Source organism: Pseudophryne corroboree, chromosome 6 (assembly GCF_028390025.1).
Source record: "Pseudophryne corroboree isolate aPseCor3 chromosome 6, aPseCor3.hap2, whole genome shotgun sequence".
Classification (NCBI taxonomy): Eukaryota; Metazoa; Chordata; class Amphibia; order Anura; family Myobatrachidae; genus Pseudophryne; species Pseudophryne corroboree.
The window spans coordinates 110,823,946-110,849,436 of record NC_086449.1 but is presented as its reverse complement, the minus strand read 5'-3'; the positions used below and the strand labels follow the sequence as shown (position 1 = coordinate 110,849,436).

Below are 25,491 nucleotides of genomic sequence, written 5' to 3'. Positions count from 1 at the left end.
GAGAAGTGATTACAAGAACAGATCACTGTGTACTGATCAAAGATAAGCAATCACAGACTTAGAATTGATCACTGAGAACAGATCATCAAGAACAGATCACAGTGTACTGATCACCAAGAAATAATCACTAAGAACAGATCACCATGTACTGATCACCGAGAACAGATCACAGAAAAGTGATCACCGTGTACTGATCACCGAGAAGTGATCACCACAAACAGCTTACCGTGTACTGATCACCATGTACTTATCACAGAGAAGTGATCACTGAGAACAGATCACCATGTACTGATCCCCGAGAACAGATCACCATGTACTGATCACAGAGAATTGATCACAAGAATTGATCACTGAGAAGTGATCATTGAGAACTGATCACCCTTTACTGATCTCTAAGATCTGATCACAAAGAATTGATCACAAGAATTGATCACTGAGAAGTGATTATTGAGAATTGATCACCCTTTATTGATCTCTAGGAACTGATCACAGAGAATTGAGTACCATGTACTGATCAGTGAGAACTGATCACCGAGAATTGATCACCATGTACTGATAATTGAGAACTGATTAACGAAAAGTGATCACCGAGAATAGATTACTGAGAACAAATCACAGAGAAGTGATCACAGAAAACAGTTTACAGTGTACTGATCACCAAGAAGTGATCACTGCGAACAGATCACCATGTACTGATCACAGAGAAGTGATCACAAGAATTGGTCACCGAGAAGTGATCACGAGATTGATCACAAGAAGTGATCACTGAGAATTGATCACCGTGTACTGTTCACCAAGAACTAATCACAGAGAATTGATTACCATGTACTGATAAGTGAGAACTGTTTACCGAGAATTGATCACTGTGTCAGGATCCATCACATGATCGGCTTCCATAATATATGTCTCCTATTGTGTGTAATATAAAATGCTATTCCCTGTATTGTCACTAAACCCCGGCGGCCGCCGCACTTACCACTCCGGAGCAGACGCGGGCAAGGAAGTCCGGGATCTCTGGCGTGGGGGTCTGCAGGCGGCTGGCGTTCATCCGCTGACGTCTCCCGCTGGTGCGGGTATGGGCGCCACCATCTTTCCGGAGTTCCAGCTGATGAATGCGGCCAATCAGAATCCTCCACAATGCACGTGACCCGCTTGGCCAATGGGAGCTGAGCAGGAGGTTTAAATGCAGATGCTGAGCAGAACTTCGGCGCCTGCACAATGTCGCTCCCGAGCTACGTCCCAGGTTGTTCCCTGCATTCACAGAGTGTGTTTCATAGAGTTTAGGCTGCTAACCAGTCCAGTATTATTTAATCCGGTAACCAGCACGGACCAGACATAACCGGCAACCAGCACGGTCCAGATATAACTGGTAACCAGCATGGTCCAGATATAACCGGTAGCCAGCTCGGTCCAGATATAACCGGTACCCAGTCCAGTCTCGCCAAATCCGGTAACCAGCCCGGTCCAGATATAACAGTAACCAGCCTGGTCCAGATATAACCAGTAACCAGCCCGGTCCAGATATAACCGTTACCCAGTCCGGTCTCCCCAAAACCGGTAACCAGCCCGGTCCAGATATAACCGTTACCCAGTCCGGTCTCCCCAAAACCGGTAACCAGCCCGGTCCAGATATAACCAGTACCCAGCCCGGTCTCACCAAATCCGGTAATCAGCTGGTCCTGTTACTAGTAACTACGTTGTTTAGTCGGTCCCAAGACCTCTGCTGCTGCCGTACTAAGCAACGCTCATATGAGGAGGTCTTATATCAGGCCACCCCAGTTCCTTCATCACCCTGCAAGCATCACTTCTCTCACATCTGAAGTCCCTCCGAGTTCCAGCTCCACCAGTTTGTGCAGGCCCAATGGACCCGGAGGTTCAGGGTGCTGGAGCAGGTGCTCTGCAGGAACTAGTTTCTCGGGTACAGAGTCAGGAAGCTGCTCATGGTCAAGTGTTACAGTATCTTCGAGAACTATCAGACCGCTTGGACAGGATTCAGGTGGCTCCTAACCCATCTGCTCCTTTCAGTCCAGCTGTCGCAACTCCAGTCTCCAATGTGCAACCCTCGAATAATGCAAGATAACGTCTTCAGCTACCCACGCCGCTGCGTATTAATGGGAATACCAGGATGTGCAGAGGCTTTCTAAATCAGTGCGAGGTTCATTTCGAACTGCTGCCCCATCATTTTCCTTCGCCACGGTCTAAGATTGCCTACATAATTTCCCTTTTAGAGGGTTCCGCACTGGATTGGGTGTCTCCACTGTGGGAACGGACAGATCCTTTGGTTTTGAATGACACTGATTTTGTGGCATCCTTCCGAAGAATATTTGATGAACCTGGTAGTTCGTCTGCTGCTTCAACCGACCTGCTTCGTTTCCGTCAGGGTTCCCGTCCAGTCGGACAATATGTAGTACAATTCCAAATGATTGCTTCAGAGCTGAAATGGAATAACGATACACTCAGGGCAGCTTTTTGAAATGGATTATCTGACAAGATTAAGGATGAAATAGCTACAAGGGATCCACCAGACCAGTTGGAGGAATTAATATCTCTCTGCTTGAAGGTAGACCTACGCCTTCGTGAACAGGGTTTGGAAAAGAATCATTTTGATCAGGGCAAGTCTCGACCTCTACGTCTGCCACGTGCAAGTTCTCCGGTGCAAGACGAGCCTATGCAAATTAATCGCTCTCGATTAACCCCTGAGGAACGTCAACATCGTCGCAAGTGTAGACTTTGTCTATATTGCGGGTCTCCAGATCATTTAGTCAAAGCTTGCAAGTCACGTCCGGAAAACTGACAAGCCTAGCTTGTTCCAGAGGAGTCAAGTTGGGTGCTCAATAAAAATCTTCTCTACTCATGGATTGTCATATACTTATTATATTGAAAGGATCGACTTCTTCTCAAACTTTGTCTGCACTCGTAGATTCTGGCGCTGCCGGGAACTTCATTTCCTCAACTATTGTTCAGAGAATGAGGTTAGAGCTAGAACCCTTGAACCAGTTCATTTCCTTAACGGCAGTGAATGGAACTCGTATTTCCGATGGAGTTATTACTCACCGTACTGAGAGGCTATCTTTACAAGTGGGAGCACTGCATCATGAGTTAACTGAATTCTTAGTTGTTCGAAGCTTAATTCGATTCAAGGTTGGTCGTTACCTACAACACTGTAAGCGGTACAAAGATTCTTAGGTTTCGCTAACTATTATAGAAAATTAATTAAGAACTTCTCTACAATTGTAGCACCCATTACAGCTTTAACCAGGAGAGGATCCAATGCATCTCTTTGGCCAGAGGAAGCCATTTCAGCTTTTCAGCAACTAAAGCATGCCTTCATGACAGCGCCCATTCTTCAGCAACCAGATCCTGTGAAACCTTTTATTTTAGAAGTTGATGCATCTTCGGTAGGAGTAGGGACAATCTTGTCACAGTATTCTTCGGATAGGAAATTACACCCATGTGGATACTTTTCTTGGAAATTTTCGTCTTCGGAGAAGAATTATACTATCGGAGATCAGGAGCTTCTGGCTATCAAGCTAGCACTGGAGGAGCGGAGATATCTTCTGGAAGGAGCTCGGCATCCCATAGTTATTTTCACAGATCATAAAAATCTCCTCTATATCAAAACAGCGCGATGTCTTAATCCGGCCAAGCTCGTTGGGCTCTCTTTTTCTCACAGTTCGAATTCATCATTAAGTACCGTCCAGGCTTTCAAAACCGTAAGGCGGATGCCTTATCCCGTTCCATGTTGGAAAAAGATGTCGAAATACCACAAGAAAAGTTTAATATCATCAATCCTTTGATGGTAGCCTCTTTACCAGTGCCTCCAGTCCCTCCTATTGAGAGGTCCTTTGTACCGACTGAATCTCGTCCCAAGTTGTTGCATTGGGCACATGCTACGAAGTTTTCTGGTCATCCTGGAATACAAAAAACGTACGAATTCCTCCGTAGGAATTACTGGTGGTCCTCTATGAGAAGGGATGTCCAAGACTACATTAATTCCTGCAGTCAATGCACCCAACACAAGATTCCTCGACAGCCTCCTCAAGGGTTACTTCAACCTTTACATATTCCCACTCGCCCTTGGACTCACGTGTCCATGGACTTTATCACTGACTTACCATCTTCCAAAGGGTTCAATACCATCTGGGTTATTGTACACCGATTTTCCAAAATGGCACATTTTACTCCCTTAAGTGGTCTACCTTCTGCTCCTAAGTTGGCACAAATATTTATTCAAGACTGCTTTCGTTTACATGGGTTACCACAAGAAATTATCTCAGATCGGGGCGTCCAATTCACAGCCAAATTCTGGAAGGCCCTGTGTACGGCCTTACGTGTCAAGCTCAAGTTTTCATCGGCTTACCACCCACAGACCAACGGGGCAAACTGAAAGAGTCAACCAAGACTTGGAAACATTTCTCCCCCTCTATTTATCTCCTGCACAAGAAAACTGGGCAGAGTTGTTACCCTGGGCAAAGTTCGCTCACAATTTTCATTATCACACGTCAACTAAAGAGACTCCTTTATTTATCAATTATGGTATCCAGCCACGAGTACCAGAGGTTGAATCTTCTCATACAATGGAAGTTCCAGCAGTGTCACCCACTGTGCAACATTTCGGGCAAATTTGGAAGAGGGTACGTACTTCGCTCAAAGAAGCATCTGCCAGATATAACATTTTTGCCGACAAGAAATGGCGTGCTGTACCTTGTGTGGCTTTCTACTCCAAATCTGAGGCTCAAAGTCCCAACTGTGAAATTCACACCAAGATACATTAGTCTTTACCTTATTTCTCGTGTTTTAAGTCCGGTGGCTTATAAGCTTAAACTACCATCACATTTCCGGATTCCTAATGCCTTTCACATTTATCCCCTGCGCCCATTAGTCTTAAATCATTTTCATTCTCTTCCACCCAAGCCTGTTCCAATTTAAACAGATGACGGAGTTGAGTTTGAGATTGATAAAATTGTAGACTCTCGCTGCTACCACAAGAATTTGCAATTCCTAATCGACTGGAAGGGGTACGGCCCCGAGGAAAGAACTTGGGTAAATGCTTTGGATATCTCAGCTCCTTGTCTGGTCCGAAGTTTCCATTCCAAGCATCCACAAAAGCCTGGAAGGTGTCTGGAGGCCACCCCTAGAGGAGAGGGTGCTGTCACTAAACCCCGGCGGCGGCCGTTGCACTTACCACTCCGCCAGAGTTACTGGAGCGGACGCGGGCAAGGAGGTCTAGGATCTCTGGCGTGGGGGTCTGCAGGCGGCTGGCATCCGTCCGCTGAGGTCTCCCGCCGGTGTGGGTATGGGCGCCGCCATCTTCCCGGAGTCCCAGCTGATAAATGCGCCCAATCAGAATACTCCCCAGCACACGTGACCCGCTTGGCCAGTGGGAGCTGAGTGGGAGGTTTAAAGGCAGACGCCGGGCAGAGCTAAGGCGCCTGCACAATATCGCACCCAAGCTACGTCCCAGGTTGCACCCTGCATCCACAGTGTGTGTTTCAAAGAGTTTAGGCTGCTAACCAGTCCAGTATTATTTAGTCCGGTAACCAGCCCGGTCTCACTGAATCTAAGTAACCAGCCTGGTCCAGATATAACCGGTAACCAGCCCGGTCCAGATATAACCGGTACCCAGTCCAGTCCAGATATAACCGGTAACTAGCTAGGTCCAGATATAACCGGTAACCAGCCCAGTCCAGATATTACCGGTACCCAGTCTGGTCTCGCCAAATCCGGTAACCAGCCCGGTCCAGATATAACCAGTAATCAGCCCGGTCAAGATATAACCGGTACCCAGCCCGGTCCAGATATAATCGGTAACCAGCCTGGTCCAGATATAACCGGTAACCAGCCTGGTCCAGATATACCCGGTAACCAGCCTGGCCCAGATATAACCGGTAACCAGCCCAGTCCAGATATACCCGGTAACCAGCCCGGACCAGATATAACCGGTAACCAGCCCAGTCCAGATATAACCGGTAACCAGCCCAGTCCAGATATAACCGGTAACCAGCCCTGTCCAGATATAACCGGTAACCAGCCCTGTCCAGATATAACCGGTAACCAGCCCTGTCCAGATATAACCGGTAACCAGCCCGGTCCAGATATAACCGGTACCCAGTCCGGTCTCGCCAAATCCGGTAACCAGCCCAGTCCAGATATAACCGGTAACCAGCGCAGTACAGATATAAGCAGTACCCAGCCCGGTCCAGATATAACCGGTACCCAGTCTGGTCTCGCCAAATCCGGTACCCAGCCCGGTCCAGATATAACCGGTACCCAGCCCGGTCTCGACAAACCCGGTAACCAGCCAGTCCCATTACTAGTAACTACGTTGTTTAGTCAGTCCCAAGACCTCTGCTGCTGCAGCTGCACTAACCAACACTCATATGAAGGTCTTCCCAGTTCCTTCATCACACTGCAAGCATCACTTCTCTCACATCTGAAGTCTGCTAGGGGCTAAGAGGTCTGCTAGGTTGTAAATATTGTGGCCATAACCCCAGGGGGGCTAGGAGGTTATTGCTCTGAGTGCATTGCTACTATGTCCTGAGACCATAAATGTGTTTAGTAGTGACAAGATCAAAACCCAGCAATAAAGTGGAAGAAGAAATTTATGTTCGAGGTTCTGGACTCTCATCCTTTCATAAATGTTTGGGGGGGTGGAAGAATGCATCAGTCAGTTCCCATTTTTCAAACAACCTGATCAGATAACAAAGCAGAGAATGGAATGTTTGCAAGAGAGCTACATGGAAAGTATATGATCCTCCTCCCTTATCCAGCATTGAGCTGGTTAAAAATCCCAAGGGTGGGTGGAGTGAGTGCAGCTGAAGGGTATAACCATGTACTGATCACTAAGAATTGATCACCGTATACTGATCACCGAGAATTGATAACAGTGTACTGATCACCAGGAATTGATCATTGAGAACTGATCACAGAGAAGTGATCACCGTGTACTGATTACCGAGAACTAATCACCGTGTACTGATCATCGAGAATTGATCATCTAGAAATGATCCCAATAAACTGATCACCAAGAACTGATCACAGAGAATTGATCACCGTGTACTGATTACCATGTACTGATCACCGAGAATTGATCACTGTGTACTGATCACAGAGAACTTATCAAGAACTGATAACTGTGTACTGATCACCGACAACTGATCACCAAGAATTGATTACCGTGTACTGATCAGCGAGAACCTTTCACCGTGAATTGATCATTAAGAATTGATTAGTTCTCGGTGATCAGTTCACAGTGATCAATTCTCAGTAATCAGTATATGGTGATCACTTCTCTGTGATCATTCTCAGTGATCAGTTCTCAATTATCAGTTCTCAAAGATCAATTCTCTGTGATCAATTCTCGGTAATCAATTATTAGTGAACAAGTCTCGGTAATTAGTACACAGTGATCAGTTCTCGATGATCAGTTGTAGGTGATTTTCGATGATCAGTTCTCGATGATCAATTCTCGTGATCAGTACACAGTGATGTAGGTGGTACGGCGAAAAGGGTTAGCTGAAGGATTATTTTTCCACTTGTAAAGGATCGTTATACAAGGTGCCACCATTTTTTATTTTACTGTTTTGAGAGGCCTGGATGGGAACAACATTTGGAGGATCTTGGGGTGCCTCCAGGTAAGTTTGCTCTCAATTTAGATATATTCATATATGTGCTATTATCATGTAGCATAACAATATGCAATTATATGACCCAGAATGGGTGCTATTATTACGTAGTGTTAGGGACCGTTAGAACAGAGATGCCTTAATGCAGCCTGGCTGCTTAATCATATCTTTGAAAATATATGCAAACCATGATCTCTGTATTTGTATTACAATTTAGTATTCAAATCTCATTGCTGACACTCTGCAGTATGCTGGGGGAAATAGTTTTCTTTTTTTTCTTGTGTATATTTACATACAGTATAATTGCTGCACATTGCATCTACAGAAAATCAAAGCTGTATAAAATTCACAAAGCGCAATGACTAGAATGTTAGAAATATTAACCAATGACATAGCTCGGCTCCTTCTATATACAGGACATACTGTATTGTCCACCTAACACTTCCCTGCCCCTTTATATGTATGTCTGCATGTTTGTATCTGTACCTGTACAGCTCATTACCAGCTTCTACTCCTATCCAGTCAATGGCAAAGTCCACCTGCCTCACAAAGGGAGAGACATGGCGAGCGACGGAATGAGCCACAGCAAGAAGCACAGGAGGGTGGGAACGGAGGATCCTATAAGGTAAGAATAGGTCTGATGAGAAGCACAGTAATGACCATGGAATGGAGAAAATTATTTCATAAAGGAACTTTGTACAGAAATGGGATAACTAAAATGACATGGGAAACAAAATAAGTCCATTTAGTCCAGAGAATGGCTGTACAATCTGTACCAGTAGCTTCTTTAATGTTTCCAACAATTAAACTAAACCCACTCTAGATAAACCTATGCCTCTCACCTCAGTGTCTTTGTATTCCGTTATAAATCACTTATTAAATGATTTATGTAACATCCCTTTTTAACTGGTGCACGGGCATTAAAAGCTCAGCACTGGGTGTCACCACTATTAGTGACTCCCCTGCCCGGAGGTGAGCCTTGCCATGTGTATTTCTATAGTTTCTTACTTTCCATCCTATCCATTCCATCCATCCATCCACCATCCATCCTGTTCGTTTTGTATGTGCGGGGATAAATTCGACAACTACTGTACCAATTTTGATGGGGTTTTCACTAATATGTTCCTGGAGCTCCTCCAATTAACATATGCTATGAATCAACTCGCTATCCTATGAATCAACTCGCTATCATGTTAATTGACTAATTAACAAACAAAATAAAAAAAAATTGGTGTGAGGACATCTTGTGTTCATAAAGTAGAATGCTATTTCTAAAAATGAGAGACTGCCCAGTTGTGGAGTAAAATAAGCTACAAATCATCTTTCTATCATGTTAATTGGCTACTCACACAACAAGATATGTATACATACAGTATATTTTTTTTATATATATATATATATATATATATATATATATATATATATATATATATATATATATATAAGCTCGATGGGCAGAACTCCAGTTAATCATACGACCTGACCCGTTGCCATCACACCTATTGATAAAAAAAAAAATATATATATATATATATATATATATATATATATATATATATATATATATAGTGTGTAGAAAAAGCAGCGGCACTCAGCAGTCAAATGTAGATGAAGAAATTGCGTTTATTTACATCCTACGGCGTTTCGGGGAACAAGCCCCGTCTTCAGGGACAGACAATATAACTATACAAACGTACAAGCAACATATATATACCTGTGTAGAACAATTAATCATAAAACGGGATTCAACTCACCTGTCAGACGCCGCTGCCGCATGCATCCGGGAGCCAGCATGTCCACGAGTCCCCGGACATTGACGTCAGTGAGCAGCGCCGGACAGGGAGCCAATCACGACAGTTACCATGGGGTTACTAAGCAACTGCAAAAAACATAAACAAAACAACGTGTGATAACTATACAATGCGTACTAACATAAACATGTCAATTAATACAAAAATCTAAATAAAGAAAAATAACAAAACAAAGAACGAATTTGGTTATGTAAAAAAGTTTAAAAAAAATATATTTATTTTTATACCCTCTGATCCTGGTGCTGACACTCCAATAAAGGACCAGCTAAGTAATCATCATTATATTTCAGACTGTAATTACGTTACCTATAAGGTTGTTTCTATGGTAATTAAGGGCCAAATATGAAACAGAAAAAATAATGATATCAGACAAAGTCTATTATTGCATGATAGGGCAACTGACATATGGACACTGACCTTGGGTAAAGATATAGTCTATTCATAAAAAGCTTTGAAGACCCATGGTCTCATTAAGACCCCGTGGTGACAGGGTGTTAAGGACAAAGATCCACCTGCTTTCTCTTTGCAGTAGGATCTTGTTCCTATCCCCACCACGATGTGACAGGGGTACTTGGTCTATTATCATGGCACGCATGCTGGCCACTGTATGCCTGGCTTGTACGCAGTGACGGGCTACTGGCTGGTCACTGTTGCCCTTCTCTAAGGCCAATTTGATGGCACTGCGATGCAATGCCATACGTTCCCTGAATTGTCTCTGTGTTTTGCCTATATAGGCTAATCCACAGGGACACTTTAACATGTAAATTACATGAGTCGACGTACATGTTACTCTGTGTCTGATGGTGTATTTTTTACCAGTAATTGGATGACAGAAATAGGAACCCGTCATCAGGGTATTACAGGTGGAACAACCTAAACAACGGTAACAACCAAGCTTAGGACGCAGAAAATGTGATTGTTCCATTTTAGTTAAAGGGAAAATATCCAATTTGACAACAGAGTCTGCAATACTTTTACCCCTAGTATAACTAGGAAGTAATTGGGAACCCATCAGTGCCGGTAAGGATTTGTCTGTGTTTATCATTGGCCAAAGTTGTTTGGCCTTCCTAACCAGAGGAGTGGTGGGGATAGGAACAAGATCCTACTGCAAAGAGAAAGCAGGTGGATCTTTGTCCTTAACACCCTGTCACCACGGGGTCTTAATGAGACCATGGGTCTTCAAAGCTTTTTATGAATAGACTATATCTTTGCCCAAGGTCAGTGTCCATATGTCAGTTGCCCTATCATGCAATAATAGACTTTGTCTGATATCATTATTTTTTCTGTTTCATATTTGGCCCTTAATTACCATAGAAACAACCTTATAGGTAACGTAATTACAGTCTGAAATATAATGATGATTACTTAGCTGGTCCTTTATTGGAGTGTCAGCACCAGGATCAGAGGGTATAAAAATAAATATATTTTTTTTAAACTTTTTTACATAACCAAATTCGTTCTTTGTTTTGTTATTTTTCTTTATTTAGATTTTTGTATTAATTGACATGTTTATGTTAGCACGCATTGTATAGTTATCACACGTTGTTTTGTTTATGTTTTTTGCAGTTGCTTAGTAACCCCATGGTAACTGTCGTGATTGGCTCCCTGTCCGGCGCTGCTCACTGACGTCAATGTCCGGGGACTCGTGGACACGCTGGCTCCCGGATGCATGCGGCAGCGGTGGCGGCGTCTGACAGGTGAGTTGAATCCCGTTTTATGATTAATTGTTCTACACAGGTATATATATGTTGTTTGTACGTTTGTATAGTTATATTGTCTGTCCCTGAAGACGGGGCTTGTTCCCCGAAACGCCGTAGGATGTAAATAAACGCAATTTCTTCATCTACATTTGACTGCTGAGTGCCGCTGCTTTTTCTACACACCATATTGGATCCCACTGAGGATTACAGAGGGCACCGCAGCAAGTATTCCAAGCACCCTTACTTTTGAGTGCCGATCCCCACACCGCTATCCATATAGGATAACTAGCACACTGCCATGCAGGCAAATGAGCTATGTTAAATATCCTGGATAAGGCACCAACGGGATATACATTGATCTATTTTTCTCCATATATATATCCAGGGAACTTTGATTCATTATCACAGTTATCTACAGTGATTTTATTGGATTATAACGCACGGGTGAGGTGATTTATCCCTCTGATCAAGGTTATTTGACTGTCCAATATATCCAGCTCCTATTGGGCTAATATGTCAGTACCAGATTCGGACATTGAAGCAGCCTGGGAATTGGCACAGCTTGACGCCAAGGAACGATACAGTTACTCTGATAACTCTGATAAAGTGTCCCTGTGGATTAGCCTATATAGGCAAAACACAGAGACAATTCAGGGAACGTATGGCATTGCATCGCAGTGCCATCAAATTGGCCTTAGAGAAGGGCAACAGTGACCAGCCAGTAGCCCGTCACTGCGTACAAGCCAGGCATACAGTGGCCAGCATGCGTGCCATGATAATAGACCAAGTACCCCTGTCACATCGTGGTGGGGATAGGAACAAGATCCTACTGCAAAGAGAAAGCAGGTGGATCTTTGTCCTTAACACCCTGTCACCACGGGGTCTTAATGAGACCATGGGTCTTCAAAGCTTTTTATGAATAGACTATATCTTTGCCCAAGGTCAGTGTCCATATGTCAGTTGCCCTATCATGCAATAATAGACTGTCTGATATCATTATTTTTTCTGTTTCATATTTGGCCCTTAATTACCATAGAAACAACCTTATAGGTAACGTAATTACAGTCTGAAATATAATGATGATTACTTAGCTGGTCCTTTATTGGAGTGTCAGCACCAGGATCAGAGGGTATAAAAATAAATATATTTGTTTTAAACTTTTTTACATAACCAAATTCGTTCTTTGTTTTGTTATTTTTCTTTATTTAGATTTTTGTATTAATTGACATGTTTATGTTAGTACGCATTGTATAGTTATCACACGTTGTTTTGTTTATGTTTTTTGCAGTTGCTTAGTAACCCCATGGTAACTGTCGTGATTGGCTCCCTGTCCGGCGCTGCTCACTGACGTCAATGTCCGGGGACTCGTGGACACGCTGGCTCCCGGATGCATGCGGCAGCGGTGGCGGCGTCTGACAGGTGAGTTGAATCCCGTTTTATGATTAATTGTTCTACACAGGTATATATATGTTGTTTGTACGTTTGTATAGTTATATTGTCTGTCCCTGAAGACGGGGCTTGTTCCCCGAAACGCCGTAGGATGTAAATAAACGCAATTTCTTCATCTACATTTGACTGCTGAGTGCCACTGCTTTTTCTACACACCATATTGGATCCCACTGAGGATTACAGAGGGCACCGCAGCAAGTATTCCAAGCACCCTTACTTTTGAGTGCCGATCCCCACACCGCTATCTATATATATATATATATATATATATATATATAGATTGCTGTATACTCGGCACTCACGCATATGATAAAAGGTGCTGCGGTGCCCTCCTGGAGGCGAAGACCTCTGGTAATAGGATGGTGATGAAGGCGGCACTCAAACAGGCGTAGACAGCAGTAAAGTTTTTGTCAGTTTATTCCAACATGTTTCGGGGTAAATCCCCCGTCCTCAGGGTCATCATAACCAAACTGAACAAAACACCATACATACATATATATATATATATATATACACACACACACACACACTATCCATTTAAACAGGGACTTTCATGAATTACACAAGTTCTGTGGCTGGCTAACGTCAAGCCTGCAGTTCACCTGGTTTTAATCAGCCACGGAACTCGTGTAATTAATGAGTGCCCCGATGTAAAGGATAGTGGGCGGGATCTACTAAAGGTAAAATGCGGTAAAAACCCCATTTTTTTTTTTTTTAGCGCATTTCCATATGTACACAGTCCTGGACGCCAGGGTTCCAATGTGGAGGGTAATGCCAGCTTCTGCTGGCATTACCCTATAGAAGCCAATGGGCTTCTTTCCACATTCTCACTGACAGGGTTCACTCCCAGCATCCCCCTGTGGCTGCCCATGCGCAGATTGACTCTGGGGTCATAAATCTAGAAGTCCAGTGACTGGCGGTGATTGCAAAGGACAGCTCTTATCGGGAGAGCTGTTCTTTGCGGTGCTAATTACATATGTTAGTACAGATGCAATTAGTATGAATAAAACACACAAACATATGTACAGTACATACATAATCCATACACACAAAACAAACTAGGCTTCTGCTAGCAGTAGCTCCTCATGTAATCTGGACGTGGGTAGCTTTTATTTATTTTTATATAGATAGATAGATATATATATATATATATATATATATATACACATACATACAACCACACACACTATTAATAAAATCATTTGTTTGTATGTGTGTTCGCAATAAACTCGAGAACTGCTGGACTGATTTTAATCAGGATTCCGTCTTGAACCTGTCCTTGCTCAAAATGTAGTATACCACAACTCTATAGTAGAGATCGTAAAGAGCTTTTAACAGTTATATCGAAAGGCAGTGAACTCAGACAAAGTGTATAAGCTTAAATATATCAGCCTGTTGCTGTGGCTCTTCTGATTGAATTTTGGACTGTGCTGCAGCCCCACCTCTGGAGCTGCCACTGAATTTTCTACACACATTCACCTCTAAAAAACCTGCAATGCCATCTGCATGCCCACGACACACCCACAGAATACTTATCCTATGTGCACACTCCCCATTGCCACCTAGTTACACACACTCAGCCACAAGTGGAGATCTGACTAAGGGGTCTATTTATTAAGCCTTTGATGGAGATAAAGTGAACGGAGATAAAGTACCAGCCAATCAGCTCCTAACTGTCATTTTTCAAACCCAGCCTGTGACATGGCAGTTAGGAGCTGATTGGCTGGTACTCTATGTCCATCCACGACTTAGTAAATAGACCCCTAAGAGCTGTATGAATCTGAATCACCCACAATTGCTCGTAGTTGTGTATGCAGACCCTGTACGTATTTTACCCATGTCTGGAGGTGGTGAAGATAAGTCATTGACTAATACTTTCAATTATACGCCTTTTGAACCATCTAGGCCAGTGGTTCTCAAATACGGTCCTCAAGACCCTAAACAGGTCATGTTTTCCAACAGTCATATTTTAAAAATCCACAGGTGGCCTGGAAAACATGAGCTGTGTGGGGTCCTGAGGACCAAGTTTGAGAACCTGTGATATAGGTGCAATTTACATGGGAAGGCACATTTATAGGCTCAAAAGCTACAAAAACCATTAAAACATACAAATGTGGCACTGCAAATATCTAAAATGGGACTCAGAGTTTTTAACCAACATTTTTAGATTTGGAAGCATGTGGATTCAAATATTGGCATTGGGGTCTCCATTCAAAGGGGGTAATTCCAAGTTGATCGCAGCAGGAATTTTGTTAGCAGTTGGGCAAAACCATGTGCACTGCAGGGGGGGCAGATATAACATGTGCAGAGAGAGTTAGATTTGGGTGGGGTGTGTTCAATCTGCAATCTAAATTGCAGTGTAAAAATAAAGCAGCCAGTATTTACCCTGCACAGAAACAAAATAACCCACCCAAATCTTACTCTCTCTGCACATGTTATATCTGCCTCCCCTGCAGTGCACATGGTTTTGCCCAACTGCTAACAAAATTCCTGCTGCGATCAACTTGGAATTACCTCCAATATGTAGAATGTGCAACCACCTATGTAGGTGCTCAGCGGCACAACTGCAGTAGCCTAAATTCACGTCTACATATTTTGTTAGTTAGTTAGTAAATGACCCTTAAAGACATGAGACATACAGTACAACAATGCAGAAGAGTGGTAGAGATAGCTGAGAGACTGACTGGTAAAAATGAGTGCGGCTGAGGCAAAGGAATGAGCTGTCTCGCACGGCTTTAATGGTGAAGATCAGAGGCTCCCCAGTAAGAACGGTCAGCTGTCCAATCATCTCACCAGGGGTTGTCTCAAAGATATAGGAATCCTCCCGGCCAGTCACCCCCTGATAAACATGGAGACGGCCTGAGAGTACAAAGTGCAGCCCGACATCCTGAAGTGTGAGAGAGAGGAGAATGTGCAAGAACTTTAGAAAGAAAATGGTAAATAAAGGAAATGTTGGGCAACAGGAATTGGAAGGTATGGGGTGGGGGAGATACAAGTATAAATGATGAAGAAGAAGATGATGGCACTGCTGACTGGAAACAATCTGTCTCATACTGCTGAGAGCTCTCTTTACTGTCACTCACCTGCTCCCCTTTCTGAGCAATAACGGTCTCAGCCTTTACATGATGAATGAACACCCTGTTGTCCAGCAATGAGAGATCCTAAAAGAGAGTTTATCTGGGGTAAGAATGAGAAACAGAGAAATATATACAATATACGAATATGAAATAAGTGGAGGCTTCTCACATCTAGGTCCATCAGTCTGGCCAGCTGCCTCTTCCCATTCTCTAACAGTTTCTCTGTTGTCTCCTCAGATTCCCACTGAGGAACACCCTGCAAAACCAATAAACTGTAGTAAATGTCGTTTTAGCTCATAGGACTACCAGAAAATCCTAATAAATCACATTGGAACAGGGCAGCGTCACAGATTTATAAGAAAGGAGAGATTGGGATTTACAGATATTATATCACAGGTGGGTAATGCAAATAAGGGCTGGGGGTCTCAGAAATGTGCACAACCTTACCACATCAGAGGCAGATACAGGACTTTCTCCTCCAATACTCTGCTCCAACTCACAATCCAGAGAGCGCCAGAACCCTGTACGTGAGATAAACCCTGTATTGGCATAATAAGAGATAAAACCCTGTCCTGAGACTACCAGATGTCCTTTCCCTAGTCTGCATGACCAGATAAAGGAGATAACTAACAAAACATAAATGGTGCCATCCGGAAGTATTGCATTGCTAAGAAATATGTCTATAACACGTTATACAACGTTTACTTACCTTGACGAAACATAACATACTTATTATTTTATCAAACTTTTGTTATTTAAAAAAACATTAGGAGCATTTCTGGAACCTGGTGCAAACTGAAAATGGTAGCGTTGAACAAAACAGCCAATCAGATTATTATGGTAGTTTTTCTAGTGCAATTTAATGAAAGCAATCACCTGGTTTTGTTGCCGTGGGCAACACTGCATTTCTCTTGAGAACCAGCTTTACAGATGTTCCTAAATTGTCTTATGTAAACCAAAATAAGAGGCTCTGAGAGACACCCTCTGGTTTTTAAAATACCCTTAAACACATACAGTATCTTCATCAAAATGTATGTAATTATTAGAAAGATCACCACAACAGAAGGAATAAGGACACCTAGAAGGAGCAAACTTCAACCCTAGAAATAACACGTCAATGAGAAACTGAAAGCTTAGTACCCACCTGCCTTTCCCATAGACTTGGATTTACTGCCTCCCAATGACGGTGCTCTCCGGTAGGCTGGAGGAACCTTTAAGGCACTGTCTGTATCTCCTGCTGGACAGAGGGGCGATGTAGTTAATCTAAGTGGGAATACTTTCCAGAGAAAAGGGAGAAAGGAACAAATCTCACCTTCATCATGTGTTATACTTCTGGAGAGGGGAGGCCGCACAGCTCGGGGTGAGCGTGCTACAGATGGCTGCTCCTGTGTAGAGACAGTGCCCCAGGTGAATACAGAACCTGATTATATCTAGAAGCCCCCCCCCCACACCCTCCCACCCAGATGTGACTGGCCATCAGCAATACACAAATCACCCCTCCCTCAGTGCTGAGATATGACGGTCCTTACATGCTGGAAGAGCTCTGTAGTCAGTCCAAGGTAATGGTGCAGCGCAAGGAAGGTGACTCTCTGTAAGCGTAGAGCAATGATCTGCAGAGAGAGAGGGAGGGGAATGGCACAGCTACAGCCTATTCACAATCACAATATAGGTAATATTTATTTAGTGCAGTTCAGTAAAAAGTTATTATGCATTGGTTTCATTACTAAGGATCAATGCACATATGTTATTACATAGCCTGCGCTGGACATCTGTGTAAACACTGCAATGCACCCAGCGGTATTATTATACAGCATCAACACTTTTCTAAACAAAACAGAATGACTCTGTCACAGTGGCATGGAACCAATGGCCTGAGAAATGTGAGGCAGCCTTGATAACCACTGTGCTGGCATGCTGCCCTAGACCTTAAGTACAGAAAACTGTCTGTGAGTAGCTACCCACCTGCACAGTCCGGATCAGGCTCTGTGGGTACATCTTAAAGACGGCACAAAACGCCTCTACGGGAAGACGTAGCACCACGCTTTTCTCCACAGCCTTGGCAGTCACTGTGCGGTAAGGTCTCTGGTGGCCCTGCGTGGGGAAATAACCTTATAACTAATAATACAGAACAATCATTCATGTATATTCCCTACTGCGTTATTCCAATCATGTCTCACCCCAAGGTTATCAATCTACAGCATGGAGTTCATTGTGAACTCCCTTGGACATCTGCTCATCCCCTACACCAGTGCTATCCATGTATGGACATGAATGGGTGTGACAGGAGGACAGGGATATCCCGTCAGGAAGAATGCCGGTGGCACTTCCCCACTGTTTCTTAGCCATGCGACCATGTGAAAATGTTTAAACGTAAGAGCTATTGTCATCCTGGGATAATCAAGAATGTCTGGTGATCCTAGGGGACTGAAAAACAGTTAAACAGTTATTAAAATACCTTTAGTCACAATCGCGATAGATCCTAAACCAACAGAGCTGATATTCTCTGTTCTGAGACCAACTAGTCACGGTTAATATAAAACTGTATAAGGCTATCCTCCCCTCATTTTAACATGTGTCTTTATGACCAATATGGAAATCCTGACTGAGTGGTACGTGTGTTTCAGTGACTGGCCAGTGGAGATAACTCCTGTATTAATAATGACAGTGTTTTCTTTTATCCTTGCTTTTGCACTGCTTGTTTTCAGTAAAACCATGGGGTAAATTTACTAAGATGGGAGTTCTATTTAAGATGTGATGTTGCCCATAGCAACCAATCAGATTCCAGGTATTATGTTCTAGACCAGAGGTCCTCAAACTCGGTCCTCGGGGGCCCACACAGTGCATGTTTTGCAGGTAACCCAGCAGGTGCACAGGTGTATTAATTACTCACTGACACATTTTAAAAGGTCCGCAGGTGGAGCTAATTATTTCACTTGTGATTCTGTGAGGAGACCTGCAAAACATGCACTGTGTGGGCCCCCGAGGACCGAGTTTGAGGACCTCTGTTCTAGACGGTGCTAGATAAATGAGAACTAGATTCTGATTGGTTGCTATGGGCTACATCCCATCTTAAATAGAACTCCCATCTTAGTAAATTTACCCCCATGTGTTATGATGCCTAGTAATGAGTAAATTGTATGGTACAGGAATTATGCATGGCACAAATTATACAAAAGACTGAACCCATATCATTTATAACATATAAATTATATATCGATCGATCCACAGTGGACTCACTATCTTTACTGGTAAGACATACCCACCGTCAGCACATCCAGTATACTGAGCAGACTGTGCACATTATCACCGGGAGCCACTGACTTCATGTAGTGCCGGGTACCATCCTTTTAGGGAAAAAAAGATTTCTATAAATATACTGTACTCAGATTGGTTCCTGGGGAACAGCTGCATACTAATGGCTACAAGACATCTATTGGTAGCAGAGGGCTAGCATCTATCTATCTATCTATCTATCTATCTATCTATCTATCTATCTATCTATCTATCTATCTATCAGGGCCAATGCTTCAGAATGCTGGAGCAACAATGCTGGGGTACCTACAGGTAAGTCCTAGAAATAATTGTAGGCCTATCACTATTCTGTGCTGTTGGAAAGCTTGGTCCATACCATTATCTGCAGTGCTAACAGGGGCAGATTCCATTAGGTACAAGCTTTCCAGGATGCATTTCCAGGTATTACGGTACGTAAAATCTCACTTATGTGTTCTTGTTCCTCTCTGTGACATCGGCATAAGGAATCAATGTTTCCCTACCCTAAAATCCCAAAGTGTGACATCGCATGAGGTAGAGAAGGACCCTCGAGGCTAAGTGAATCTGCCCAGTAGATAGTATCTGCTGTGGATTTTACATGCCAGCAATGTGCTTCACAAATGTCATGGAGCTACCTGCAAATAACACCTAGTTTATGTAGTATGACAAATGCAGGAGAACGATCCATTATCATAGTCTGCTCTAAAGCAAATGAAAAACTAAAATTCAGCTTACTTTATTCTACAACACATTATTCACAAACCTAAGTAAACCTTTCCATACAATGGGCCTAATTCAGACCTGATCGCAGCAGCAACATTTTTCTCCAGTGGCCAAAACCATGTGCACTGCAGGTGTGGCAGATATAACATGTGCAGAGAGAGTTAGATTTGGGTGGGGTGTGTTCAAACTGAAATCTAAATTGCAGTGTAAAAACAAACCAGCCAGTGTTTACCCTGCACAGAAACAATATAACCCACCCAAATCTAACTCTCTCTGCACATGTTATATCTGCCCCCCCTGCAGTGCACATGGTTTTGCCCATTAGAGAAAGATTTTGCTGCTACGATCAGGTCTGAATTAGGCCCATTGACACAACTTGTACGCAGCTCGCAGTGCTGGTAGCGAAGGCGGTTTTGTTTTTTGTTTTGTTTTTGTGGAGAGCCGTCATTGTTCTTTAGATATGATATGTTTGCTATGTCACTAGCCACAAAGCCAGTAATTAGGCAGAAGAGATGGAGGTGAGGGAGTGAGGAGAGTCTTACAGGATCAGTCAGAAAAAGCTCCAGTCTCCCCTCCAGGACAATGTAAATGCTGGAGTCCGGCTGTCCGGGGCAGAACACCAAACGTCCGGGGTCATACTGCTCATACACCACGTGCTGGCACAGCAACAGGAACAGGGGCCGCTCAAAGTGCCCCAGCACCCTATCCAGGAGGGAAAGACACACGTTACATGAGAGATGCTTTAGGTGGTGAATTTATACTTTACATCTTCTGTGTGTATACGGATGATGTCAACATTACACAGATAGTGCTGACATGAACTTGGCTTTCCTAACTTCAGTCATTACAAGCACTGCATACAGACAATAACCTCACACAGCTATATACAACCAGTGCTATCCCTCAAACAATAAGGTCACTTGAGAAACTTCTCAGCAGGAGTCTCCAGATACAGCCATTTACTGTAGGAAAACTGCTGGCAAAATAAAAACATTTTTATATCTTGTGAAAACAGAAATATGAATGCAGTTTAATATTCTTCAGGTCAGGATGCTGCAACCTGTCAGGGTATTGTCCGTGCTGTCACCAGAGAGGTCCTCTCTGAGAATAGGGCGATCTACTAAAGGTGTAACCCTCCGCCGGCTTATCAGTCTCGTCTTTGCTTCCATACTGGCAGAACAGAGGGGTCTATGTACTAAGCACTGGAGAGAGATAAAGCACCAGCCAATCAGCTCTTAACTGCCATTTTTCAAGAAATTACTCCCTTACCAAACCCCCCTTAGGGGGACATTTACTAAGCAGTGATAAGTGCGGAGAAGTGAGCCAGTGGAGAAGTTGCCCATGGCAACCAATCAACACTGAAGTAACATCTATAATTTGCATACTATAAAATGATACAGAGCTGCTGATTGGTTGATGGGGCAATTTCTCCACTGGCTCACTTCTCCACTTTTATCACTGCTTAGTAAATGTCCCCCTTAATTCTTTCCACTAAGGAGGAAGAACATAAAAAAATACAATCAAAACTAAGCAAGTCTGAACAAATAAAACTGCCATATTTGACTATGTTTAGATAGTATTTGTATGATTGATTTCTTGGGAATTCAAACTTAGGAACTTGAGCATTTTGTGAACTAAACAAATATTTCTGAAACCACAGCCAATCACTTCACTAGGAATTAGTGACATCACTTAGTCATGTGACTTCTAGCTCTAGTACCCACTGAACTCACAGGTATTGCGTGGGCGAGAATATGGCCCCTAACTGAACAGACCCCACAGACTGCTGCCTCCCCTGTGTAGATTATGGGTACATTTTATAAATTCTTGGATGTAAAGCATTTACAACAGACTATTATAACAAGGACAGTCAATGGGCATGTGCAATAACATGCGCTACCATGCTGTACACTGCACAAATACTGCATCCGTTTGCAAATCCAGCTATCAGAAATAGCAATACAATTAGACATGGGGCTGGTGCAATGTCCGTACAAAATGGGTGTAAATAACAAAAACACTCCACACAAAAATCTCCTATTTCTGCATGTGTTCACTTCCTGAAATACATACGCCTCTGCAGCGCTAGTTTACAGCAAGCCACCATCATCATCAGAAAGCATTAGCACCTGCCATGTAACAGGTGCAAAAAACACACCTCCTGTCAGGAGCATACGCTTGTTTCTGCTCGTTCTGCTTCCACCCCCATGGTGGCAAGTCTTCTAGTACTGCTGGAAAGTGGCTGGAGTCAGGAGGTCAGCTCAGGTGTCGCCCTCAGTAGCTGCTCCAGTGGAAACACTAATGGTGCCTGTAGAGAGAAGATCCAGGTCTTACCGGACACTCTGCAGCATGTACAGCACCTCTGGAGGCAGATTGGGGGCCACCGGCTCTGATGGGAGGCTGGGAAGAGGACCTGGCACTGGATTTGCATGATGCAGAACAGTAGGGGGAGATTCCCATCGTCCCTTCCGAATTCTAAAATATGGGATCTTACTGAGACTTATAATATTAACACAGAAAGTCATATAAACAGATGTTGTCTTTCTTACCTTTGTTTTATGCTCAGTATTTTCTTTTTCTTCTTCATCTGCAAATAAATGGAGACATCATAACTGTCAGCATATTCTGTATTAATGCTTGTGTGTATTAGTTTAATAGTCCTCCAGAGCTCAGTGGTGCTTGAGGCACAGGCTGTAAACCTCCGGCGGTAGGTGGAGAAATCAGGATGCAGTCAAGAGATTGTAGTATCTGACTGGTATCTGATTGGTCCTTCCACTCACACCCCTCCTTAACTGACACATTAACACAGTGAGTTAATGAGATTTGCCAGGTCTGTATAACAGAACAGCAGGTTCACTGACCAACCCCTGAGATCCTGCTAGGGGGATCAGATCACCAGGTTGTGTGCATGTGTTGTGCATGGGCATGGCCACTGCACATCCTGACATCACAAAGCATTCTATTGTTCCTTTGTGGAGATGCAATGCAGGGCTGTAACTAGGGGAGTGAAAGCAGTGATGCCACACAAGGGGGGTAATTCCAAGTTGATCGCAGCAGGATTTTTGTTAGCAATTGGGCAAAACCATGTGCACTGCAGGGGAGACAGATATAACATGTGCAGAGAGAGTTAGATTTGGGTGGGGTGTGTTCAATCTGCAATCTAATTTGCAGTGTAAAAATAAAGCAGCCAGTATTTACCCTGCACATAAACAAAATAACCCACCCAAATCTTACTCTCTCTACACATGTTATATCTGCCTCCCCTGCAGTGCACATGGTTTTGCCCAATTGCTATCAAAAATCCTGCTGCGATCAACTTGGAATTACCCCCAAGATGTAAGGCTGAAGGGGTGGTACGATTACTACCTCAGTGGCACCTGTGTTTGGCTTCCAGAGTTCCTGGAACTGTAGCCTGGTCCCAGCCCCCACTCTGAGACGCTGTGACATCACTTGTGCGGTGGGTGCACAGGGGCCAGTACACTGATGTTTTGTATTACTTACTTCTGACTGGTGCTACCACAGTCAGTAAGGGTGACAGTCAGTACAAGAACAGAACTGACTTGCAAATATCAGAAGTTATATCAGGAGGCATTATATGCACAGTGTATGCTTTCCAAACACAATACAGGGCACAATTGCACAAACTCCCGCACCTCCAGCAACATTTAGCCCAATATCTCAATATCAGGGATAATAGAATGTAAATAAGGCAATGTAATGACCATAAAAAAATTCTCTCTCCATGATATGGCCAAATTAAAACTTACAACAGTATAATTGATTCCGTTACTGAAAAAGGTAATATAATTTGATTATTGATTCAGATTTTGAGATATTACCTCAAAATTCAGTGTTATATTATAGTTTATTATGCTCATTACCCTCTGGTGATTCCATTACCCCAGTATGGTAATTCCGCTACTTTATTAAAAAATGTGACCAGGTTACAAAAATTGTCATACTTTTGACAAATTATGGAAATGTATTCCCAGCAAGTCCCAATCTTGCAATAAAAAATGTGAAAATCTAGAGTTAATTCTCAAGCTGAATTTATAAGTTTTGGTTACACACACATACTGTAGTAACATGTCTCATGAATGGTGATTCCATTACCAACTTTGAAAGTAGGCTGATTTATCAAGGATAACTTAACACATGACTCCACTTCTCCCGCACTCCCCCCCCTAACAGTAGATGTCCCCCAAGGTTCTGTTCTTGGACCTCTCCTTTTCATTCTCTATACGTCCTCTTTAGGTGAGCTCTTTCAATTTACAATATCATTTCTATGCTGATTGATTATATATCAAACTCAAACCTTTCCTTCCCTGAACTCTCCTCCTCTCTCCTCACTCATATCTCCAGCTGTCTCTCTGCTATCTCTTCTTGAATGTCCCAGCGCTTTCACAAACTTAACATGTCTAAGACTGAGCTAATGATCTTCCCACCCTCCTGCACAACCTCATCTCCCACAATTTCACTAGCTATTGATGGCACAACTATCTCCTCTAGCCCTAGTCTTGGAGTTATCCTTGAGTCCTCCCCAGAGGCGTAGCTAGGGTTTCCGGAGCCCAGGGCAAGATGGAAAATGGTGCCCCCCCCCAAAAAAAAAAACACACAAAAAGAAGCATGTGCGCGCGCCGATGGCGTGTGCGTAAAAAAAATGGGCGTGGTCACACACCAGAAGGGGTGTGGTCACGCTCCAGAAGGGGTGTGGTCACTGAAAATGTCCCACAGTGCCAGATACATTACCCCACAGTGCCGGATACATGCCCCACAGTGCCAGATACATTGCCCCACAGTGCCAGATACATTGCCCCTCAGTGCCAGATACATTGCCCCACTCACTGCCAGTTACATGTCCCACAGTGCCAGATACATGCCCCACAGTGCCAGATACATGCCCCACAGTGCCAGATACATGCCCCACAGTGCCGGATACATGCCCCACAGTGCCAGATACATGCCCCACAGTGCCAGATACATGCCCCACAGTGCCAGGCTTCACTCAGTGCCAGTTACATGCCCCACTGTGCCAGTTACATTGCCCCACAGTGCCAGTTACATTGCCCCACAGTGCCAGTTACATTGCCCCACAGTGCCAGCTACATTGCCCCACAGTGCCGGATACATGCCCCACAGTGCCAGTTACATTGCCCCACAGTGCCAGATACATGCCCCACAGTGCCAGGCCGCACTCAGTGCCAATTACATGCCCCACTGTGCCAGTTATATGCCCCACAGTACCAGATCAATGCCCCACACTGCCAGATACATGCCCCACAGTGCCAGATACATTACCCCACAGTGCCGGATACATTACCCCACAGTGCCAGATACATTGCCCCACAGTGCCAGATACATTGCCCCTCAGTGCCAGATACATTGCCCCACTCACTGCCAGTTACATGTCCCACAGTGCCAGATACATGCCCCACAGTGCCAGATACATGCCCCACAGTGCCAGGCCTCACTCAGTGCCAGTTACATGCCCCACTGTGCCAGTTACATTGCCCCACAGTGCCAGTTACATTGCCCCACAGTGCCAGCTACATTGCCCCACAGTGCCAGCTACATTGCCCCACAGTGCCAGCTACATTGCCCCACAGTGCCAGATACATTGCCCCACAGTGCCGGATACATGCCCCACAGTGCCAGTTACATTGCCCCACAGTGCCAGATACATGCCCCACAGTGCCAGGCCGCACTCAGTGCCAATTACATGCCCCACTGTGCCAGTTATATGCCCCACAGTGCCAGTTATATGCCCCACAGTGCCAGGCCCCACTGTGCCAGTTATATGCCCCACAGTGCCAGTTATATGCCCCACAGTGCCAGG

At 43.9% G+C, this 25,491-nt stretch overlaps 1 protein-coding gene across 2 annotated transcripts in view; it reads right to left on the bottom strand.

The window, feature by feature from the left end:
- LOC134936575 (patatin-like phospholipase domain-containing protein 6) overlaps nucleotides 1–25,491 on the bottom strand; it is a 112,085-nt gene that overhangs the window by 59,138 nt on the left and 27,456 nt on the right. For both annotated transcript variants that reach the window (XM_063931665.1, XM_063931666.1), the window contains exons 5-17: nucleotides 22,205–22,242; nucleotides 21,990–22,130; nucleotides 20,198–20,357; nucleotides 18,926–19,006; nucleotides 17,625–17,753; nucleotides 17,192–17,272; nucleotides 16,975–17,047; nucleotides 16,807–16,896; nucleotides 16,110–16,183; nucleotides 15,832–15,918; nucleotides 15,669–15,746; nucleotides 15,270–15,472; nucleotides 8,112–8,243 (exon numbers count right to left, since the gene is read on the bottom strand). In XM_063931665.1, the coding sequence (XP_063787735.1) occupies nucleotides 8,112–8,243; nucleotides 15,270–15,472; nucleotides 15,669–15,746; nucleotides 15,832–15,918; nucleotides 16,110–16,183; nucleotides 16,807–16,896; nucleotides 16,975–17,047; nucleotides 17,192–17,272; nucleotides 17,625–17,753; nucleotides 18,926–19,006; nucleotides 20,198–20,357; nucleotides 21,990–22,130; nucleotides 22,205–22,242 (1,367 nt within the window). The remainder of the gene's footprint in view (nucleotides 1–8,111; nucleotides 8,244–15,269; nucleotides 15,473–15,668; nucleotides 15,747–15,831; nucleotides 15,919–16,109; nucleotides 16,184–16,806; nucleotides 16,897–16,974; nucleotides 17,048–17,191; nucleotides 17,273–17,624; nucleotides 17,754–18,925; nucleotides 19,007–20,197; nucleotides 20,358–21,989; nucleotides 22,131–22,204; nucleotides 22,243–25,491) is intronic.